Raw genomic sequence first — 23,093 nt, forward strand, 5'->3', positions numbered from 1 at the left:
ATTACACTGGTTCATCCTTTGTTCTATGTCTCATCATCTTGTTTTTCCCCTTCCATCCCCTGATTCAAATAGACAAATAAATGTCTGTACAATGCACCAGGTACCAAAATCAGATATAGCAACAACAGAGGATAAACCATAAGGGAAAGAAAAATGAGTGAAGAAATAACTTCACATACTATGTTAGGCCCATAAACTTGGCCAAACAATCATGTAGACTTCAGGACTGAGTTTCTATTGGCTAAGGACTTTCCTAATGGAAACTTTCTTTGAGTGACTTCAGTGGCTTACGATTTTAATTTCAGTTACTTGGGAAATGGAGTTATTTTTGCCAGCTCAGGAAAAAAGTTTGTGAGATCTCCATTTTAACCAATTAAATGCTGAGTGTTGCTTCATTTTTGCAAAGAGAAGAAAGAAGGATTGTGGTCCAGGCCCCTAGGTTATGAGTTAGAGACAATTCAGTGAAAGCAATAAGGAATGGGGAAATGGCTTTCAAGCAGTAGAGAACCTTCCTGGGAAGCAGAAGGCCCTGAATTCAAACTCTACTACTACTACAAAACACATTCCTTTTATTTTGTTATTTTGGCACTAGCACTGGTGCTTGAACTCAGGGCCCGAAGCTCTTACTTGGCTTTTTTTTTTTTTTCTCAAGATTAACCCTTTACCACTGGAACTATGGATCCACTTATGGCTTTTTGGTCATCAATTGGAGATAAGTGTCTCACTGACTTTCCTGCCCAGGTTGGCTTTGAATCATAATCCTTGTATCTCAGCCTCCTGAGCCCTTAGGATTAGAGGAGTGAATCACCAGTGTCTGAGCAAAAAACTGTAAAGTAGAGATTTGGTATCTCTGAGATCTCCCTCAAAGGGTTAGCAGAAACTGAATAGTAACAAAGTTGTCCCTTTGGGACAACCTTCCAACTTTCATTCACTTTCATTTAATATGTACTAAGCTTATGTTCACTTCCCTAGAGGTAGTTTAGTGAATCAGCAGCCTAGTGAGTGAATTTTCTTTTTTAACATAGTGAAGTGGTGTATTTAATATAACTTTAAACCATACTTGTTTTCCTTAAACACATAGTTTTTCCTATATAGAGGGAATGCCTTATGTTTTCTAACTTGTGACTGGCTTACATTTCAGTTTATAACAAGTTTATTTCAGGTGGCATTAGAAGCATATCTAGAGGAAATAACTGCCATAACAAACATTAGCAACACTAAAACTGTCCACTAGTTTTCATCTAGCAGATCAGAAAGCCTGATTTAGGAAAGCTGATTATAATGGGGTTAATTTTGATAGGAATTTCAATTTAGTTTATACTCATATTAATTATATCCCTTCACATGGAAATAGATTATTTAGCCTTCAGGTTCCAGGTGTCTTTGTTCCTGTTTGCTGCCGAACACAATGACTGAAGGTATAGAATTATTCCTGATTTTTTCTCTTTCAGTTTTTTCAATACATTATTTTAATAATGCTATTGTATTTTTGGTATTTTAAATAATTACTTTCAATAAAGGCATACAGACATAGCATTAAAACATGGGAGTTTTGTTAACTTTTCATTCAGTTCTTATCACCTTGCTCTGGTCTCCATTGTATAAAGATTATTGTTTCTTTAGGTCTACAATGCATATTGATTAGGTGCCACATACTTGTCTGAATTAGATTTTCATTTGAAATGACATGTTAGCATTTCAAAAAAGATGAACTGGCTAAACAATTAAACTTATCAAGAATCAGACAATGGACAAAGTGCAAACCAATGCAACAGCAATACTCACAAGACAATGTGTTGGAAATGAACTTGGTAGGGGGTTGGGAAGAGGGAAAGTGGGAGAAAATGAGGGAGAGGTAATAATGTTCAATAAGAAATGTACTCATTACCTGTGTATATAACTGTTGTAACCCTTCTGTACATCACCTGGATAATAAAATTAAATAAAAAGGAGAACCAGCCATTTAAAAACATGTCATAATTTAAACCCTGCATATCCAAGAAGTGGTATCCTTTCTAAGTCTTGTAATCTTCATGCCTTTAAAATTATTCATAGAAGTTTTTTTGAGGCACAGTTTTGTTGCTGTAGTCTAAGATGACATATGCATGTTGAGAACTCCTCACTAGACCCCTTTTGGAATTCTACTGCCACCACATGAACAAATCCATTTATAGCTCACTCTCTGAGGATTCCATGCACACCTGACAGGTGTGCCAAACAGCCTGTTTTTTTTCTTCATAAAGTGAAAGGTGCTATAATTTTTATTTTTTTGTAGCAAGTATTCTGAAATCTAAGCATAAAAAGAAGTCAAACTTGTATTCTTAAAAGCTTAAGATAGGAAGCATTTCTGACTCCCCCAAAACAAGAAAATTGATTTAAATTATAAACATGTTATTCAAAAGGACATGATGAGAAATGCAAAGTCAAATTTAGTACCAACTATAAATCGAGAATTCTATATTATGTAAGGTTCTGCTTTCTCAGTCATGTAAATACCATTACATGTTTGCTAAAATGTTTTGAATAGTTATCAATGACAGGACACTGATCTAGCGAAAATATGATTATTCCACACCTATCTTTTCCAAGGGAAAAAGCTGCTTTGTGGAATATATTAACTATGGGAGAAGTTACACTAACATTGACTTGAGGACAGAGAAATGTAACTTTTCTCTTGTCATCAATATTTTAAATATTGTCCTTGAAAAAGAAAGCTTTATGCAATGTCCTGGAGTGACAGGAGTATGAGACATGTGTGCAAAGTCCAAGGGACTTTGATTCTTCTATAAAGGACAGATTTAAAGGAAAAGAGTGGAATGTTCCTTGAATAAGTACCATCTAATTTCATCAAAACAGGCATTATTTGAAAATAAATGTTTTGATGATAGAAATGAAAAGACCATCCATTTGTGTGTGTGTGTGCGTGTGTGTATTGGGAGGTGTATGCCAGTATTGGGGTTTGATCTCAGAGCTTCCTGTGTTTACTCTGCTTTTTCACTCAAGGCTAGCACTCTCACACTCAAACCATGCTTCCATTTCTGGATTTTTGCAGGTTAATTGGAGACAAGAATCTAGTAGATTTGTCTGCCTGGCTGACTTTCAATTTGGATTCTCAAAATTCTGCCTCTTGACTAGTGAGGATTATAGGAATGTGTTACCAGTAACTGGCAAGACATCTATTTATTACCTTTAAATGAAAGAAAATGAATTATGGAAGTTATTTGACTTCTCCCTCCAGTATTTTATTAATTTTACCTCCTTTTCAATGGAGTTTTTTTTTTTTGTTTTGTTTTGTTTTTTTTTTTTTTTGCCAGTCCTGGGCTTGAGCTCAGGGCCTGAGCACTGTCCTTGGGCTTTCTCAAGGCTAGATCTCTACCACTTGAGCCTTAGCACCACTTTCGGCTTTTTTCTATGTATTTGGTACCAAGGAATTGAACCTGGGTCTTCGTGCATGCCAGGCAAGCACTCTACCAGTAGAGCAAACTCCTGGCCCCATTCAATAGAAATTTTTATACCTCTTAAGTCAATGTCAAAGCATTCTTCAAACCAATATTCCCATTTCCTTAAGACAATCATTATGTCTTAACGTTACGTCTGCCCACCATACACTGCCAGAAAACCAGCAGTATAAGGTGAAGCTGTCCTGAAAATATTTTTATTGGTGGTGTTTTTTGCCTAAATGCAAAATTAAGCAACTGGTCAGATAAAGAAAGGTCACAAAAATAACAATCTACAGATTCTGCAACACACAATAGAATGGCCTCTTGATAGCATACCTGATTCAGCTAAACACTAGAAATTATTGTCCTTTTATTTTTATCCCAGTCACTGATGGTAGAATTTCTAGATTAGAAAATTTCTTGTCCTTGTTCACTCTGGGAGGTTCACATTGTTCACAACCCTTGACATGATTATTGTCGCTCAGTGCAGTAGGAAGGCCATTTGCAGCTACTGACCCTGGCACACTCTGGAGTTGCCCCACCTGTGACTCAGTTATTTCTAATCAGTTTTATAATGGCCACTAGGAAGAAGTAGTAGTGGAAGTAGCCGAATGGGACTATTGCCAGTGAGGCGTCCATATCTGTGGGTTCTGTATCCCTAGGGTTACTGGCTGCAGACTGAAAACATTTAGAAAATATTGTGGTGAGGCTGAGCAGATGACTTTCACACTATGTTTACGCTGTTTTAGCTATTACAAGTGATTTAGAGATGACTGGAAGTTTAGGGGAGGTGGTGCGTAGGTTATATACATACTTTGGTACTGTAGGTACTTGTGAATTTTGAATACTGTGAATACCAAAGGCCAGCTGTCCTTCTCTTTGCACATTCTTAGTTTGGATCTAACTCAAGAGTTGACAGAAAGGAGACATTTGAAGGGCAATTAGGGTAGCACGGTAGCACTTTCTACCTATCACCCCCACCCTTAACCATTCAATTAGCTCAAGAGTGAAATACCTTGGTTTAGCAATGTGGCACTCAGACAACCCCTCCCCCGCCAACCCCTGCTCTATTCTCACCAACTTTAGTATTTAAAGTATCCTCTTATGGAGTTGCTTTCCATGGAAAATGCATATTCTTATTCTCTGATCTAAAAATGATCAAATAGTGAAAGTTCTGTGACCAGGGATGTAGAATGTGAGTCAGACAGTTGGTAGCTCATGCCTGTAATCCTAGCTATTCCAGAGGCTATCTGCGAGTCATAGGTTCCAAGCTATCCTGGGCAGGAAACTCCATGAGACTATTATCTGCAATCAATCACCAAAAAGCCAGAATGAAACTTAGCTCAAGTAATAGGGTAGTGCCAGGCTTGAACAAAAAAGCTAAGGGATAGCACCCATCCTCTGGGTTGAAGGTACACACACACACACACACACACACACACACACACACACACAGGAATGTGGAACCTTTTAGAAAATTAGTATGTCCATCACTAGTATCTATTATTAAAATACATTCTTAGCTCCTAGCTACATTATTGTCTTTTCCTACTATGATTCTCTGGTGGACATTACACAATACTTTTTTCTACATTTCTCTCCAACAGAGATTATGATAGCCATTTAGCTTAAAGAATACTTTTTCAAATGTTTGCTTTTGAAATTGCTCAGTGTTTAAGGAGATCTTTCTGGATGGCACTGTTTTTTTTCCAGTTGAGTAAATTTTTTTCTTAGTATCTCATGTTAGTAAATTTGTTAACAAATGCAGAAGCACTGGCCATGGCAATAAATATTTCTAAAAGCAGCTCCAGGGCCTGAGCCTTGTGCTTGTACTGAGATGACTGTATTGCCAGGCTTCCGGATCTTTTGCTTCTTTATTAGTTGCTATAGCAGCCATCTGAGCTCAGCTTAGTAGAGTTTTACTAAATGAAGACAATAAATATTCCTTTTAAGCTAAGGTTTATATTTGTAGTTCTTAATAACAATATTAAAAGAAAACCTATCTGTCGAAAGGTATTCAATAATGGAGTTTTATCTTTAAAACTATGTTTAAATAGGTGGCTTTAAAATACAATTAAATCAGGTTGATCCTAGTGCATTTTGTGAACATCTTAGAAAACCTAGAATTACTTTGTGAGTACTGTATAAAAGATCATTGTGAAATGGTCAATAAAATTCTTTTATCACAATACCCTTTAAGAGTGACAAAAACCATGGTTAATGATTTCCAAGGCAAAGTCATCACAGAAATCTAGTACCTGTCAAAGAGAATTCAAGGCTGTTCTGTCTGGTGTACAATCAGAATCCTGAAGCCAGGGGAAAGGAAGTTGGTGGGCAGTTATTACAATGTAAAGTTAAAAAGCTTGGATTATATTTCTGAAGTTTACCTAACAATTTAAAATATTTTTTATTGGTAATAGACTTTTATGTTTGTGGTGAAACATCTACGGACACATTTGTGAGAATACTATTTTCTCTTTTACAATGAAATGATATTTGTGGTTAAATGATATCTAGTTTTTATTCTGTTATTACATTTTTATGATCATTAAGTAGTTGCACAAAGGAATTGTTATTTAATGAAGCACTTATGAATACAATGCATCTTGATTATTGTCGCCCCTTTCAACCTTCTCACATCTCCCTTCTTTCACTCTTCTTAGTTTTATAGGATATACATTGTCATTGGTTTAGACTCAAAGGTACAGTTGTTATGTGATTATTTTCCTGCTCTGATCTCTAGCTTTGTCCTTGGGGCTGTGCAGAGACATCTGTGTGTGTGTGTGTGTGTGTGTGTGTGTGTGTGTGTGTGTGTGTGTGTGTTTACAGTTCACAGTGTTCACAGTGACAAAGGTGCAGCCCACAGTTGAGCCAATCTTCCCTTTCTCCAGAGATTACATTCTCTTGGTGTTTGGGAACCTAAGTTTCCTCAGTTCTGCTTCCATGTTCTATCACATCTTGTGGCTCATCAAACACAAAACCACACCCTTGATGTTAAGAGTGAGAACTAAACTGATGCTAAGGCTGGCTTCAATGGAAGAACAATGTAACAGTTTCACATGCTAAAAGAACTTCTTTGAAAATCATAGGAAATAGCTATCACCTTTTCTTTTTTAACCTATCACCCTTTTGTTAAATTGTTAAAAGATTTCTTAGGTGTATGATGAGGTTTACATTTAAAATGACTATGTGTGTTTAAAACTCAAAGTCTGAAGTATAATTATATTTTTCCCTCATTTGATTTTCATGATTATATTCATTTTACCTAGATGAAAAGTCTAATCCATTATGTAGTAGGAAATAGTAGAAGTTTGTGACCCTGACACTTAAGAAATATTCACTGATTAGCAACTACTTGTTAGGCATGGTTGTCAATCCTAGGAATGTACTTGGGAACCAGACCAGGCAAAGCCCTTGCTCTCCTAGAGCTTATGGTCTTTGGAGAAGATCAGGTAATAAATAAGCTAATATATGATAAGCCATGTGGTGATATTAGCCAGGAGAATTAAACATGACAAGGATCTAGAGAGTACATAATGAAAGTCCCTTTTTAAGTATTTTTTTATCCTTTGGTTTCTGAGACAGGGTTGACTTCAAACTTGAGATTCCTCTTTTCAGCCCCCCTGATTTGTAGGTAGGTTTGTCCATCACCTCCAACCTGGCTTATTGTGTTGGGTTTCCAGTGAGTCTCCTCGCTTTTGTTGTTGCTTCCCCAAGATCTCTTCACACAGTAGCCACTCGGAATAAAAGTTTGATTACATCTATGACCTACTCAAAACCTAGTAACAGTTTCTGTTTAGAATGAAAATTTAAAGCCATCCCATGAAGCCTTTGACAGAAGACCCTTCCATTCCTCCCTCATTCAGTGCACTAGGTGACACATTCCCAAGCACACAATCAGACTCCTGTCTTCCTGACCTGGCTTTCCACAACCAAAAGCATACATCCACGCACTGTTACTTGTAGCTGTCACTGCTTTATTTCATTCTTCTGCTTGATGCCTCCAAGAAAGTCCTTTCATAACCACTAAAGGGGCATCTTGCTGTTACTCTCTCTTTGCTGTTTCACCTTCATTGCATGAATCTCCACTCACCCTGTGCCAAGTTTCTCCACTTCATTGTACACAGGAGGGCACACACACTAGTAGAGCAGTGACTGGGGCTCTACTCACCATTACATCTCCAGCACCTGTATAATTGTGACACGTCACAAGAGCCAATCATTCTTTGCATCATGAAGGAATAAATGTGCTCTGATGGTGGATGGCTAGAGAATGGGGAGAGTATCAGAGACATAAAATTGTCAACTGTTTCTGAGGGTTTTTGGTTGTTGTTTTGTTTGTTCTGTGCCAGTCCTGCAGCTTGAATTCAGTGCCTTGGTGCCTTTCTCGAGCTTTATTGTACTCAAGGCTAGCATTCTACCACTTTGGACTTTTTGCTGATTGATTGGAAATAAGAGTCTCACTGAGTTTCCTGCCCAGGCTAAATTTAAACCAGAGCTCAGCTTCCTCAGCAGCTAGGGTTTCATGGGCAAGCTCCTGCACCCAGCCTCACTTCAGGGCTTTATATAGAAAAGGTTGGAGTGATAATGCTTTCCCTCAATGATGATTCTTCATGATTGTTCTTCACTGCAGCTGTGATCCTCACTCTCTTTTCCTACATTGGAATCTATCTGGATCTGAAATTGTGGTGCTGCACTTTCAGTCTCTGAGAGGTTGTGGATGGGATAGTTTATGGTACTATTCTTTCTTTCCCTCTCTCTTACTGCAGCATCACCACGAGCTCCCAAACTTGGACCCACAGAGCTGACCATTGTTATCACTGTGCCCATTTGCCTCCTGTCCATAGCTGCCATGCTCACAATATGGGCATGCCAAGACCAACAGTGCAGACACAGGAAGAAAAAGAGACCAAATGTGGAGGAAGCGCTTTCTGAGTGCAACCTGGGAAATGCTGGGAAAACCTTGAAAGACCTGATCTATGATGGGACAGCCTCAGGATCTGGCTCTGGTACGTGTCCAATCTCTATTTTCCTGTTAGAAAATCCTACCTTTAAATGGCCAAGTATTTTGACAATATAGTATCCAAAAACTGTAGGTGTCATTATTTAAGACGTCTGATGAGGCAAATGGTACACACTAGTATAGAGTTTACCATGATAGAAGGTGACGAGGAGAAAAGCCTGTCATGCTTTGAAAATAGTTTTGTGATTGTCCTTTGGAAGCTATGTGTTCAGATTTTGTTTTCTTATCCCTTCAACATTTATTCATATCATTTTATTTTATTATTTTACTTATGATTGCTGCTTCTCTGCTGAACTCCTTACATCTTCCACTATGGTTAATAATAATCACTGCTGTCTCTTGGCACTGTTTTATAGGCACAAAAGAGTGAGGGAAGGCAGTGAATTCTGGGAAAATGTGTTAGCTATGAAATGTAGCACACTTGGAGCACTTTTGCTGCTGGTTATGAAGGACTAAGAATCAGTAGAGGTTATCAAGGAATTGACCTAGAATTAGACAACAGTATGTTCTACATGAGTAAAATACAGGAGTTAAGTGGAGAAGCCCTGTTTTTCAGAGCTGGCTCCAATTCCCTGGTGGTCAACGGCAAGTTCTAGGCTGTAGTGTGGACTATGTGTGTCTTTCTCATAGCACAAAGTATTTGTGAAGCATCGAGCAATCTTCCCCATGAAAGAACAAACTCTCAAAGTGGTAGGGCATATATGCCAAGATATCTTGCCAGTGGTTAGTTAGCAGAAACACAAAGTCTCTAGTGTGTTTGCCTTGTTATAACAATCTTCTCTTTGTTGAATGTGAATTTAAATTATTTATATTCATTGAAATATTGAGGAAAATAACAGGTGGTGTGTACATGTTTCATTGCTCAGTTAAATGGAACTCTCTAGAGGACAAACTTAGGTAAGCTCCTTCAGAGGTCCCTGAATTTCTTCTTGCTTTCAAAAGATCATTAAGATCATTACATAATACATTTTGAAAAACTAGGTCAATGGCCTTTTGAAACATCGCAGCAGGCACAGACGATAAAGAGGCAAGTGATAAAGGGATGGTAAAAATCAGGCTTCATAGGAAATAACTTTGGGGTCATCCAAATGGATGAACATAATAGTCTCCAACAAAGCTAGAGTATTTGACTAGTTTGGGGGAAGATCTCCTAAATGCCTGTATCATTGTACAAATTAGGCTTTATGTTTTCAAAGGAGGAAAACTAGAAGAAAATCTCAAAAGGATCAAGTTTATAAACTAGAATAAAAGTTTTATCATTGATTAGAAAGCTGGCACTCTTTATTCCAATGTAATGCTTATTGGAATTCAGTGCTCTATTTTTTCATGCTACATTTTGAGATTCACTGTCCTGGAGTTTAGGCACAAACAACTTTAATGTGTGACTAATTTTTTGAAAATTTATATATTTTATTCACAAAGTTCAACTTATTAAATAAGTATTTAACCTTATCAGAACATTTTATAAATTTCATCTAAAGGTGTATGTTAAGAATTCATAATTTAGATCTACTCATTTAAATACATTCAGGATGACCAAAAACTTCTCTTTCAAAGGAACGTAATACAGACAAAAAATAAACCCATACATTGGATGTTTACTTAGCAAAAGTAGTCATGAGTTTGGCATAAGATAAAAAAATCATGTTAAAAGGTTTTTTTTTTTAATTTTGGGGGGGGTATTTAAATCTAAATCTAGATCTATTGACTTCTGAGCTCTTCCTTCTTAAATCATTCTAAGATCACTTTTAGAAATAAAGGAATAACCTTAACTAAGCACAATGATTTCTTTAAAAATACATTTGAAGGGATTTTAGGCATCTTTCCCCACCCTCCCAAAAACCCATACACAGTTGTATATGGAAATGGAACAGTGGGGGGGGTGGAGATATTGCTAGAGGGGCACACTTGATTAGAAGGCAGTGTAAATGTGTGGAGATGAAATGATGAACTTTCTTTATAACTAATATAATCTAAATAAACATCAATCAGCTGGCAGAGATTTGGTAGTAGTCCCTGGCTAAAAGTAATTGATGATCTATCTGCCTTCCATCACCATTCAGGCTTATGGGTCTTTCCACAGCAAAGCTTCAGCCACAAGAGCTCACCAGCAGGAGAAGATGGGCAGTCTGGGCCCTTTGCCTTTCCTAACTGGCCAGCGACCTTGAATGTGAAGCAGCTTTGTCAGATGTTGAGATACAAAAACAGTTAGTCCTTGACCTGGTCTGGGACACATTTGAGAAATACAGAGCCTACATAATAGGAAAATGAACTGATGCTTTACTGAACTAACATTGAGAGTGAATTGTGTCTCTGGTGGCTCTTGAGAGAGCAGGAAGTTTTTTCTCTTGTGGTATAACAGTTGTGAAGTATCATGTCACCAGCTAAGCTGCAATATCTACAAAATCCCTGGGGGGGATCAAAATGAATTTACAACAAAACCAAAATCTAGATATCTTTAAATGAACTCTAGAAAGAGAATATAAAAATTACACAGGTTATTTTGGTAGTTGCTTTGAAAGATACAGAGGCTACTTTCATTCTACTTTCCCAAATTAATAGTCTAAGAAGAATCTTACATGATTTCTTTATCATTGCTCTGTACCTTGGGTCACATGCCCAATCAAATGCAGTTTGAAAACATTGGCATATCTATTGTAATATCCATATGTTGTTTATAGTGATTTTTTGAGTGCATGGGTGTATGTGCATGTGTGTACACAAGATCTTGAGAGAGGAAAAAAGCAGATAGAAATTTGACCAAATAACTATTAATGTGAACTGTTAATTGTGTCCTCAGTTGAAAAAGGGACTCTAAGCTACAAAAATACTCTTTACCATTGCTATTGGAATCTTCCCACAAGGCATGACTGTAGTTGTGTCTGTTCACAGGAAGAGATTTTGGACCACACCAGTGTTTCAGGTCTGGGTCTGCCTCCCAGTGGCAGCACAGCCCTGGGCAAGTCAAATTATTACTGTTAGACCCCATTTTGCTCAAAATAAGATTTCAAAAGAACTTTCTGACTGGGGAGCTTCCTGACTAATTATTGAGGCTCATCCCAGCAAATTTCTACTCTGTGCCTATTTAGCCACAGTGGGTGGTTCTCACGAAGAGGAGAACATCTGAATAAACACTGGCTCTCTTTTTGAGAGTCAAGGCCAAAGTCCCCAGGAGCTTCAGAGTGCTGCTGTCACAGCCATCTGAAGATAATGACAATAACAAGAACAAGTTCTAGAATAAATTTATCGTATGGCCTCCAACTACATGTCTTCTGATAATAAGATTCTAAGAGCAATAAATTTTCAGTGTGGAAATTATGAAGATTCAGAAATGAGAAAGAATGTCCAATTCACCCAGCTTCCACCGCATGGTAATAACCATCATAACACATAGCACATTTCTTCTTGAATCTTTTTCCAACAGATTGTGAAAAGCTAGATGCAGGTATTTGCATGGATGAGTAAATTATATTATGTGATGTTTTCAATTGGCAGTGTAGTAAAAGTAGTTTCCCATGCCATGAAGAGTGCTACTGTATAAGTAGCTAAGATTAACATAGTATTAAAAGGATTATAATCATTGGCTAATACTATGACAGATACTGTGCTAGGTGCTCCATGATTATTAATTCTTACATTATCATGACACAGGCAATACTGTAGTCCTTATTTTTTTCTGTTTTCAGAGAAGGAAGCTAAAGTTCCTTTAAATAATTGAGAAGTTAAATAATTTGTAATTGGTTACCGAGTGGTGCAGCTGAGATTTGAACCCGTCTTGCTTATCTATGCTATATCTATACCATATTTCACAATGTTTCTCTTCTATTGTAGGAATCCTTACTGTTTACTATAAACAATAATGTAGGCATTTGACATAACTTTTCTGCATTTATTTACTTCCTTATTTATTTATTTATATATTTTGGTAGTGGTGGGGTTTGAACTCAGGGTTTGAACTTGCTGGGTAAATGCTTTATCACTTGAGCCACACCTTTAGCTCTCTTTGTCATAGGATATACTTTTTAAAATGGTGAATGTCTTTTAATTCAGCTATAGATGGTAGACAATACAGGCTTCCCAGATCACACAATGTTGGATTTTTTTTTTTCAGATAGGATTTTGAGCTTTGTGTCCCAGCAGGCCTTGGACCACGGTCCTCTTACCTATGCCTCCTGCATAGTTGGAATGACAGATGTGAACCACCACACTTGGCTAATTTGTTGAGGTAAAATATTGTTAGCTTTTTGCCTGGCTGGCCTTAAATCATACTCTTCCCAATCTCTATCTTCTGGGAAGCTGGGATAGAGGAAGTTAGCAAATATACCCTACCTTCACATTTTAACTTAAAAATTATTTAAATTAGATTTTTTTAGTTTTACATGTGATTTTCAAAATATAATTGATTATATATGCCCTCAGAATAAGGGGTTTTTTTTGAAACTTAATTTCACAGATAACGTATTTCAGTTTAGGTGACGTTATTTCATTGATTTTTTTTTTTTTTTTGGTTCTGGGGATTGAACCCAGGATGCAGCACTTGCTAGGCAAGTGCTTTACCACTGAGCTATATCTCCATCCTTTTTTTTTTCTTTTTAAAACTATGTCCAGAATTAATGAACTCGAAGCCTCAGGCACTCTATGACCAAGCTATATCACCAGTCCAAATTTGTTTCATTACTTTCAGATTTTAATATAGTTTTTTTAATTCATCAGTCTTTTACTTTCCTAATTGCACTAGGAATCACACACTTTAGTTTAATGTTAATAAAATACTTGTTTTCCTTCATGTCTTTAGTCATATAACTGGCTTTGATGGCCAATTCAGAATGATCTAGAACAATTCTAGGAGCTCAGATATTTCTAAGAGCAGGTTATGTTCAAAAATTTATTTTTGAATAGAAGAGAAATTAATAGTAGAGTATGTTTTTGAGCATGACTTGGTATTAAAGGTTGCTGTTGTGGTGTTTATTTCTTCAAAATGGGTTAAATTAAAGTGTTTTTGCTTTCTTTATGAGAAGAGGAGCAGGCAGAGCAGTTCTTTTCTGTGACAGTTGCTTTCAAAGATAATCCCAATTTTTCTTTCATCAGGTCTGCCCCTCTTGGTTCAAAGAACAATCGCGAGGACGATTGTGCTTCAGGAAATAGTAGGGAAAGGCAGATTTGGTGAGGTATGGCATGGTCGGTGGTGCGGTGAAGATGTGGCTGTGAAGATATTCTCCTCCAGAGATGAGAGATCTTGGTTCCGAGAAGCAGAAATCTACCAGACGGTTATGCTGAGACATGAAAACATCCTTGGTTTCATTGCTGCTGACAACAAAGGTATGGTCAAATAAAAATGTCAGGTGCACTTTCAAATGAGACCAAATCTTTTTCTGTTTTGTTTTGTTTTTGTTTTTCTGGTTGTGGGGCTTGAATTTAGGGCGTGGTGCTGTCTCATAGCTTTTTAGTTAAAGCTAGCTCTACCACTTGAACTACAACTCCATTTCTGGCTATTTGGTGGTTAATTGGACATAATGAACTCCATAGACTTTGCTATTTTGGCAGTCTTGGAACAATGAACCTCAGATTTCAGACTCCTGAGAACCAAGGATTGCAGGTGTGAGCCCCTGACACCTGGCTAATATTTTTTTTCATGAAAACTATATAAAAGTCGAATTTCTTTATTGGGGAAAGAAAGTTTTTTCTTCTTTTCCTCAACTACATTCACACTAAAATAAAACAAGTGACTGATCAAAAATCATAATGATAACATGATCGAGTGGCAGTTTAAAAAACATTTCATGACTAGTATGGAATGTGGACCAACCATCACAACAGAAGTCTTGGCTGTGGCCCTAATCATAGAAGTCCTCATCATGTCAGATTTCAGTTTTTCAGTGGCTGCTGGATAATGGAAAGATCTGGAGTCATCTTGAAAGGCAAGAGCCATGAGATGTCTAGGGCAAAGTTCCGTCAGAGTATTGAAGAGCAGCTGTTTACCAACCAAGATGCAAACAACTTCAGTATTTTACCAAGAGATACAAGCATATTAGTGGATGCAAACTGAATGATAACCTTTGTCAAGAATCTATTTTTTTTTATCTGTACAACAGGCTTCTTCAGGACCAAGTTTTCAACAAATGTTATTTATAGAGTCTGTTAGAATGAGAGCAGGCAAGACAATTTAAGTGACAACTTTTACTAGTGTTGCTTTGAGCATGATTTACATTAAGAAATGATAAACTGTTAATTTTTATAGCTCACCAGAACAAAAAGAGAGCATCAGCTTTGTAGTATTTTTAACAGTTCTAAAATATTTCATATATCTGAGTAATCAGTAGGAAGCTTGAATCTTTCTATCTTTCAACAAAGATTTTTCTTACTCAAGTATTCAAGGAAAAGTAATTAGGAACAAAAGTGAGTGAACTTGATCCAGTCCAATTTGAATTTAATTGATTATATCAGTAATAATGAAGAAATTTAATGGATTCACAGTTACAACCTTATTAAAAAATAAAGGTTAAAATGAATAATTCATGTGTATTAGGCATCTACCAGTGCCTGTACAAATTAGAAAACCTATGATTATTTTGATCAGATATAATGAGAACATATATAATGACAAATATAATGAGAAAATATATTTGTCATATATTTTGGCTTATGGTAGCCTTTCCTGATGATTTTCTCATCTCTGGCTTACTTGGGAGAAATATAGTAAAGCCAAGATGAACTTGAAGAATAAGTTCTTCCCAAATTCTTAACACCCTTTACTTAAAAACTACATCCAGATTTGAAAAAAGAGACATTTCTTGTTTGGTTACCAGGCAAATTTACCCCTTTTAATCTTGTTCTGGTGTTACCTGCTGGTTAGGATGATTTACAATGCTATCAGCTCCAACTTGGCTGTGACTATTGTGAGGTGTTTCATCCCAATGGACTAATATAATCAGGATGTTTGTTGGTTTAAACAATATGGAGGGGCCGGGAGTTTGGCCTAGTGGTAGAGTGCTTACCTAGCATACACGAAGATCAGGTTTCGATTCCTTGGTACCACATACATAGAAAAAACCTGGAAGTGATGCTGAGGCTCAAGTGGTAGAACTCTAACCTTGAGAAATCCCAAGGAAAATGCTCAGGCCCTGAGCTCAAGCCCAGGACTGGCAGAATAAATAAAACAATATGGAAAGGAGATAATTATTTTCCCCCAGTTTAATTGGTCTACTTTTGTCTGGCTCTATCCTTACTTGCAACCTATTTCTCTAATATTCTTTTGCCTTCATGAATTCCCTTATCTTCTTCAACACCTGCAGTTTCACTTGTTAGTTAACTGTCTGACAAAGGTTCTATGCAGAAAGGGCAAAAATAGCCACTACTCATCAATCAAGGAGAGAATGTAAGGCTGAGCTTTTCATGGGATCAGTTATTTTTTAAAATGTTTGTATCATTATGCTGGTGTTTGTGTTCCTAGGAAATCTTATGGTTAACTGGGTTTGGAAAGGAAGTATTTTAGCAATAAAGAGCTCCTGTAACATAGCATCAAGCAAAATGGATACTCAGGAAATATTTATTATAGATTCCATTCATTGAGTACTAGAACTGGTCAGGACGACTGAGATTATTGTATATATTTTATTTCGAAAAGTAATGTTGGCTCTGGATGTGTGCTCTAATACTTAGAGAAGTGTTAGACTAAATTCTCTTTTAAAAGTTATTAAGAACATGAGTAGATTAACTGGGTTAATGAAGTAAATTATCTGAAAATGCCTATCATTTGAGTTTGACTATTTGTATCTGGGTTTAGGAAAAGTCAAAGGTTTCATATTTTGAAAGGATCATAAATATGCCCATTCATTGTTTGAATATTAGAAAGTTTGTGATAGTAAAAATACTTTTTGTAAATTTGTTGCATTTATCATTTTCATTAACACATCTTTCTTAAAACCTGACATAAATTATAACAGTGCTGAGACCATGAAAACCTGGCAGTTATACTTCTTACCATTGATTACTATTGCTAGCAGGTACTGATTAGAGGGAATAAGGCATGTATGGTTTAGTTGTTAGCATTATTGTTTCACAATTTCTGATTTCAATGGAGGGTTCTCACATCCCAGCAACATCAGTGATTCATTGAGAATTTTGCACATTACTTTTTTGTATGATGTTCTGTAAGCCTCCCTTACTAAATGAACTTGCCTCTGCTGACAAAAAAAATAATGTTAAATACTGATATTTATCTGCATGCTTTTTGATACTTTCTTAACATATATTAACAGTGTACATTATGTTTTCCTGTTAGATAATGGAACCTGGACTCAACTGTGGCTTGTATCTGAATATCATGAGCAGGGATCCCTGTATGACTACTTAAACAGAAACATCGTGACTGAAGCTGGAATGGTCAGACTTGCACTTTCAATAGCTAGTGGTCTGGCGCATCTCCATATGGAGATTGTTGGGACACAAGGTACATAGCTTCTTTCAAATATCTTCTGCTCAACTAGAAGAAAGACTATTAAGTTGTTAGAGTAGTCCAATTGTTTTAGTATTTAATTGTACTTTAGTTCCTTAAGACTATACCAAATACAAAGGAAAATAAAGATAATTTATGATCATAAAGTACTTATCAAAAATGATAGTGCCACCATATATATGTATATATATGTATATATATATAGGTGGCAAAAGCTCTGTATTCAAGATTAAAATAATATAAATTTCCTCTTAAAATTAAAAAGTCAGAAAAAAAATCATAAAAGAGTATTTGAATATCAACTAAAGGCCAAATAATATTAACTGTTTTCTTAATTCATTGACTTAAAATTGTCTGTATCAAGTCACAGTTTCCACAGATTAATTGTTCTCAAGTTTTGGACTCATGAAAATTTTACACTCAAAATTTATTACAAGCTCTGAGAAAGCTTTTGAGTATGTAGCCTACATTAATACTTGCTATAATAGAATTAAGATTGAGAGACTAAACAAATAATATTATTGTCAAAGTAACAACAATTAACTGTTAATGTAAGAATGTTTTTTAAACCCCATATCATATTTTGTGATACAGAAAAACCTATGTAATGAAAATAATATTTTGTTTACATTTTTGCATACCTGTTTAATGGCTGAATTATGGACTAGATTTTCAGACCTGTCTTTATTTTTTCTGATAAATCAATTTTTATTTAAAGCAAAGATTTCATATAGAGGAATTCCTAGGATGAAGGCTGCTTTGCATGGCTCTAGATGATTCTGTTGTTGTTCGCTCTTTTACCAAGGCTGACATGCAGGAGTCAGGCTTATTTTTATATACTGTAGAAATGATCCCTGAAAGTATAGTCTTTCAGACTTGGTTTTAATTATGCCTTTGTGTTTGAGTTGAAATGAAGAAAAAGCAGTATCTCACAAATAATGTAGTTAGAAAATACTCTCAAGTATGACCACAGTCTTAGTTCACATTTGGGAATCACCAATCTAGGGTAGTAAAACTTTGAATTTGATTTAACCCAGGACTGGCCCCTCTCCCTGAGGTTTTTCATCAAGGCTCATATTCTATCACTTGAGCTGCATCTCACTTTCAGCTTTACTTGGTGCTTACTTGGAGAAAAGAGTTTCACCGACTTTCCTGCCTGGGCTGGCTTCAAATCATGATCCTCAACCCTCAACCCTCTGAGAAGCTAGAATTACAGATGGGAACCGCTGTCACCCAGCCTTTGCTGTCATATTATGTACACATAGCAATGTTAATTCCTTCTATATTTTCTGAAAAAATGTATTGGTGCCTACCAAATGTCATTCAGCATTCTAAACAGTGGGGCATGATGACAAGACATAGTTCAGTGTGGAAACACAGATGGATAGACATGTTGACATGCTTCAGGATAAGTAGCACAATCCAGACAGCAATTAGAGCTATTAAGAAAGCAAGTGGGAGGGTGGAGCTGGTGGAGACAAACCTAAATCTCAGCATATTAAAAGATAGGAATAGGAAGATTATGGTTTGGGGTTAGACTATAAAAATTTAGTAACACCTAAGCACAAAAACAAACTAAAAGCTGAAATTCAAAGTCTTAAGTGCAGTCCCTAAGACCCACCAAGTTAAAATCGAATCAATCATTAATAAATGGGGTGTTCTCTATATTATCTCTCAGCTCTTTTGCTGTTCCTTGGTTATCTCATATTGTTACAGTATCTCACTTTGTTACCTGATATATTGGATATATTTGTATTTGGTTATTTGAAATTGGAAGGGGGGAAAATAAGATGAGAGGTGGGGGTGGGGGGAGGGAAATGGGGACCAAGACATGTGAAAGGGTATCAGTGTATGGGAATTAATGTACCATCTATCTGGCAAATATCATGTAACCCTTCTATTAATTACAATAAAAATATATGAAAAAAATAAATGGGATGTTCTGATGAAGGACTTCAAGCACAGGATAGGGTGTCAAGGAAACACTGTCTGAGAATGTGATAATTGAACTAAGTCTTTTTTAATTTTAATTTTATTATCAGGGTAATGGATAGAGGGGTTACAGTTACATTCACCAGATAGTAGGTGCATTACTTCTCATGCATTGATATCCCTTCTCATGGATTTTGTCCAAGTTAAGTCTTTACAATGATTTGGTTTGGAACAATTGCCTTCAGTATGAAGTGTTGAATATGTTTTCTTATGCTTTGTAGGTAAACCTGCCATTGCTCACCGTGATATAAAGTCAAAAAATATCTTAGTGAAAAAGTGTGAAACGTGTGCCATAGCTGACCTTGGGTTGGCTGTAAAGCATGATTCAATACTGAATACAATTGACATACCTCAGAACCCAAGGGTGGGAACCAAGAGGTAAGCAGGCCTACTGTGGGGAAAACAACAGCCACGGTGTGTAGGTCTCAAGTGAAGAAATAATAGACCCGAGAAAACAGCGGCTTTCCTTAACCACTGAGAAATCAGTGGATCCAAGAGATGACATGTTCAACCATACAAATAAGTCAGTTGAGTACTGAGTCCAATGCTGGGAACTGGGCAAAAAGGAGTATAAATTATGTTTTAAGTGCCACTTTCTCCAGGTGTATTTTCCTAGTAATAAGAAAAATCCTTCAGGAATGTATAGCTTTTCCAGAGCCTTTATGCTTCATAAGTAAACTAAATATCAGGGGTGGCTCTAAATGGTCACATTCCAAACAACATGTCTACCATTAATATATTGACAAGTTAGGGACTCTTTATAATACATATATTTGTGTGCTATTATACTTTCTTCATATTCAATTACATGGCCTAGCAATATATGCATTACTTACATTTGTACTTACCTTTATATTTTCTGAAGTGGTGTGTAGTAAAATAATGTAAGCTTGGACACAATTGCCATCTAAAGGAACCAAATTTATGGAACATCAGAACAGGCATGGTAATAATGACATACATAGCACAAGAGTCAGGACAGGCTCATGGTCATGGAATTTCTAGTGTGTTTCTCCTTCTGGACAGCAGGTGGCCACCCAGCCAATGAACTTCCACTTCCTCAAGTTTCAGTCTCCAGGTGGCTGTGACACATTTCCAGAGATCTTAACCTTGAAATCAAAATATTTTCTTCCAGTTGTTAAAAGCCCTGGAGAGAATCTAGTATATAGTTGCATTCTAAACTGTATTTGAGATCTCAGGAGAGTGTCCTTGAGATTAAAGAACCACTCCAAGAATTTAGATCGAATAACCCTAAAATTATTTTCTTATTTTTTAATTATTAAAAATGTTTATTAAACTAAGAGGTAGCAGTTACATAAGTCAGGCAAAGGGAACATTTTCTTTTAGTCAATGTCACCCCTTCCCTTGCTATCTCCCATTTTTCCCCTCCCATCCTACCCATAAATTGAATAGTTCATTTTCAACAATGGTTTCCAGTCATCATCACTGCTGCATTTTTTTGCCCTTTGTCCCGCATTTCTGTGCCTTCCGTTACACTCCTAAAATATATATAGACAAATAAGCAAAAGGAAAAGAAACAAAACAGCCTTAACTTCCCCCTGTGACTGACTCCACATCAGGGCTGCTTTTCTTCCATTGTTTCATTTTTTAATACCAATCCCAGGGCATGAACTCAGGATCTGGTGCTGTTCCTGAGCCTCTTTCTCAAGCTAGTTCTCTACCATTTGAGCTATATAGCTCCACTTCCAGCTGTTTTGTAGTTTAATGGAGACAGGAGTCTTACAAACTTTTCTGCCCAGGCTTGTTTCAAACCTTATCCTCCTGAGTAGCAAATGTTGCAGACATGATTGCAGTACTTGGTTGAGATGCGAATCAAATTAATTTATACATTATATCAAGTTTTATTAAGCTTTTATTTTGTTGGATTGCTAAAAATCATACACAGATTCTGACACATGTGTGGTTTTGAAGGTACATGGCTCCAGAAATGCTGGATGATACAATGAACTTGAGTATTTTTGAGTCCTTCAAAAGAGCTGACATCTATTCTGTTGGTCTGGTATACTGGGAAATAGCCCGAAGGTGTTCGGTTGGAGGTAAGTTTTTCTGAAAATATGCTTTGTGTCTGCTTTGCTTTTCCTTGATATTCTGAATACAAATATGACTATCTTTTCCACCCAAGCACTGTATCAAATCATTTTGAAACATTTAAGAGATTGCCTTTTGGTGATATCCTTTCAGGGATAAAAGTGGAGCATGCTGCTTTATATACTGGAGATTTTTATATTTTGAGTACTTCTGAAATGGAGATGACAGTTGTCCTGAAAATTATGATTCCTGTAATGCTGCTTTGTGAATCACTTGAAAATTATTTCACTTAAGTCTCTATGTAGTTATTTATAGCTTATATGTTGACAAAGTTTAATGACTTCTCAAGATCTTAGGACTTAAGCTACATTTTCATTTCCTAGCCTTTTCTTGTGTATCTTTTTTTTTAACCCCCCTTGATGTGATGAATGTGAAGAGAGTCTGGGGGAGTGACGAGGGGAGTATGTGAGCAAAGACAAACTTGTTGCCTCTACTTCTATCAGCAGTTAGAAATTAATAATGGGAAGAGAAAAATGAGTGTACAAAAACCTACACACACAGCCTGAAATGGATGCAACTATGGATAAAAGTTAAATGCTGGTAGAGTATGATTTATAGAATTTTTACTTTTTATTTTTGAGGTACTGGAGTTGATCCTTAAGGGCTTTCACTAGCAAGACACATGTTCTGCCACCTGAGCCAGCCTCTAGGCCTTTTTGTTTTAGTCTTGTTGTTGTTTTTTTCTTTTTTAAAACCATCTTTGATGATTCTACTTTTGTCTTCCACATAGGCGCACACATGTGATTCTGTTTATTGATGGCAAGATGGGATATCAGAATTAGAGCTGAAATCATGATTCTTCTTATTTCTACCTCCAAAATAAATGGAATTACAGATATTTAGGACACCATGTATAGAGTTTTTGTTTTTAGAAGAGATAGTCTTAGAATGAAGCTTTAGTTTAGCAACTCTTTGAATGGCAGACTTCAGGCAAGTCTCACTTTATCTTGAAGATGGCTTAAGGAATTAATTCATGTGAATCTTATATTATTACTGAGTAAACTTTCAGTGAAAATTGTCACTGCCTTTTTGCATTGTGTATTGATACCACTTCTGGTTACATTGATTTTATGTTAAAAAGCCTTGCATATTATACAAAAGATTCCAATGAGAAATACGACCCTCTTCTATTTTTTTCATAGATGAGTTATAAAACATTCAGGAACATAGAACTCTTTATAGCTGTGAGGAACAGGAAGTCTAGAATCAATCATCTGGATTTGGATTCCAGATCTGCCAGTTGCTAGGTGTATGTTCCCGAGCAAATTCACAAAATACTCTTCTAGGGTAATGTGATATCTTCATTGGCCCATGATTCCAGGGATACTTAGTTTACAAAATAATGCGGCACATCATTCATTACTAACACATTCATTACTTTTATTTTAAATTTTTATTATCTTTAAGTAGTTTTACAAAGGAAGTGCCACATAGCAAAGCAGTTTATGAATACAATGCACCTTGATTGGTGTTGCTTGCTTCAACCTTCTCAACCATCCCTCAGCATATACCTACCTACCTATTTTTTTTTTTAAGTTGTAAAACACATTGATGTTTGTCTAACTTTTCTTAGGCTACAATTCTGTTATTTATGTTTCTTGGGATGACAGGTCTATATGGCCAGATTTTTTGCAAAGTATCTTGAAAACTTTTTGTTCAAGCTGGTATGAACCCTCAATTTCCACAATGTTAGTCTTCTATGTAGCTGGAATGACAAGTTCAAGTCACCACACAGAGCTGTGGGTTTAAAAGGAGTCTTGCAAATTTTACTGTTCAGATTGACCTCAAATCAAAATCCCAACCTCCCAAGTAGCTAGAATTACATATATGAGCCACAGAGCTTGGTAAAAATGATTAATGTATTCATAAAAGTTGTAATATATATGTAATAAGTACATGTTCTTTTTTTTAAACATTTTTTTTGCCAGTCCTGGGCTTGAGCTCAGGGCCTGAGCACTGTCCTTGGACTTTCTCAAGGCTAGAGCTCTACCACTTGAGCCACAGCACCATTTCTGGCTTTTTTCTATGTATGTGGTACTGAGGAATCGAACCCGGGTCTTCGTGCATGCTAGAC

At 36.4% G+C, this 23,093-nt stretch overlaps 1 protein-coding gene and 1 pseudogene across 2 annotated transcripts in view; one reads left to right on the plus strand and one right to left on the minus strand.

Annotated features, from left to right (window-relative positions):
* Positions 1-23,093, plus strand: part of Acvr1c (activin A receptor type 1C) — an 84,338-nt gene that overhangs the window by 50,174 nt on the left and 11,071 nt on the right. The window contains exons 3-7 of one of the 2 annotated variants that reach the window (XM_090342803.1): positions 8,210-8,449; positions 13,552-13,782; positions 16,745-16,912; positions 19,132-19,288; positions 20,843-20,967. In XM_090342803.1, coding sequence (XP_090198929.1) covers positions 8,210-8,449; positions 13,552-13,782; positions 16,745-16,912; positions 19,132-19,288; positions 20,843-20,967 — 921 coding nt within the window. The remainder of the gene's footprint in view (positions 1-8,209; positions 8,450-13,551; positions 13,783-16,744; positions 16,913-19,131; positions 19,289-20,842; positions 20,968-23,093) is intronic. The other variant, XM_090342804.1, reaches the window with a different exon arrangement.
* Positions 17,633-17,788, minus strand: LOC150056332 (small nucleolar RNA U3; annotated as a pseudogene).

The sequence above is a fragment of the Megascapheus bottae genome, chromosome 12, assembly GCF_031878675.1.
Source record: "Megascapheus bottae isolate mThoBot1 chromosome 12, mThoBot2.hap1, whole genome shotgun sequence".
NCBI lineage: Eukaryota > Metazoa > Chordata > Mammalia > Rodentia > Geomyidae > Megascapheus > Megascapheus bottae.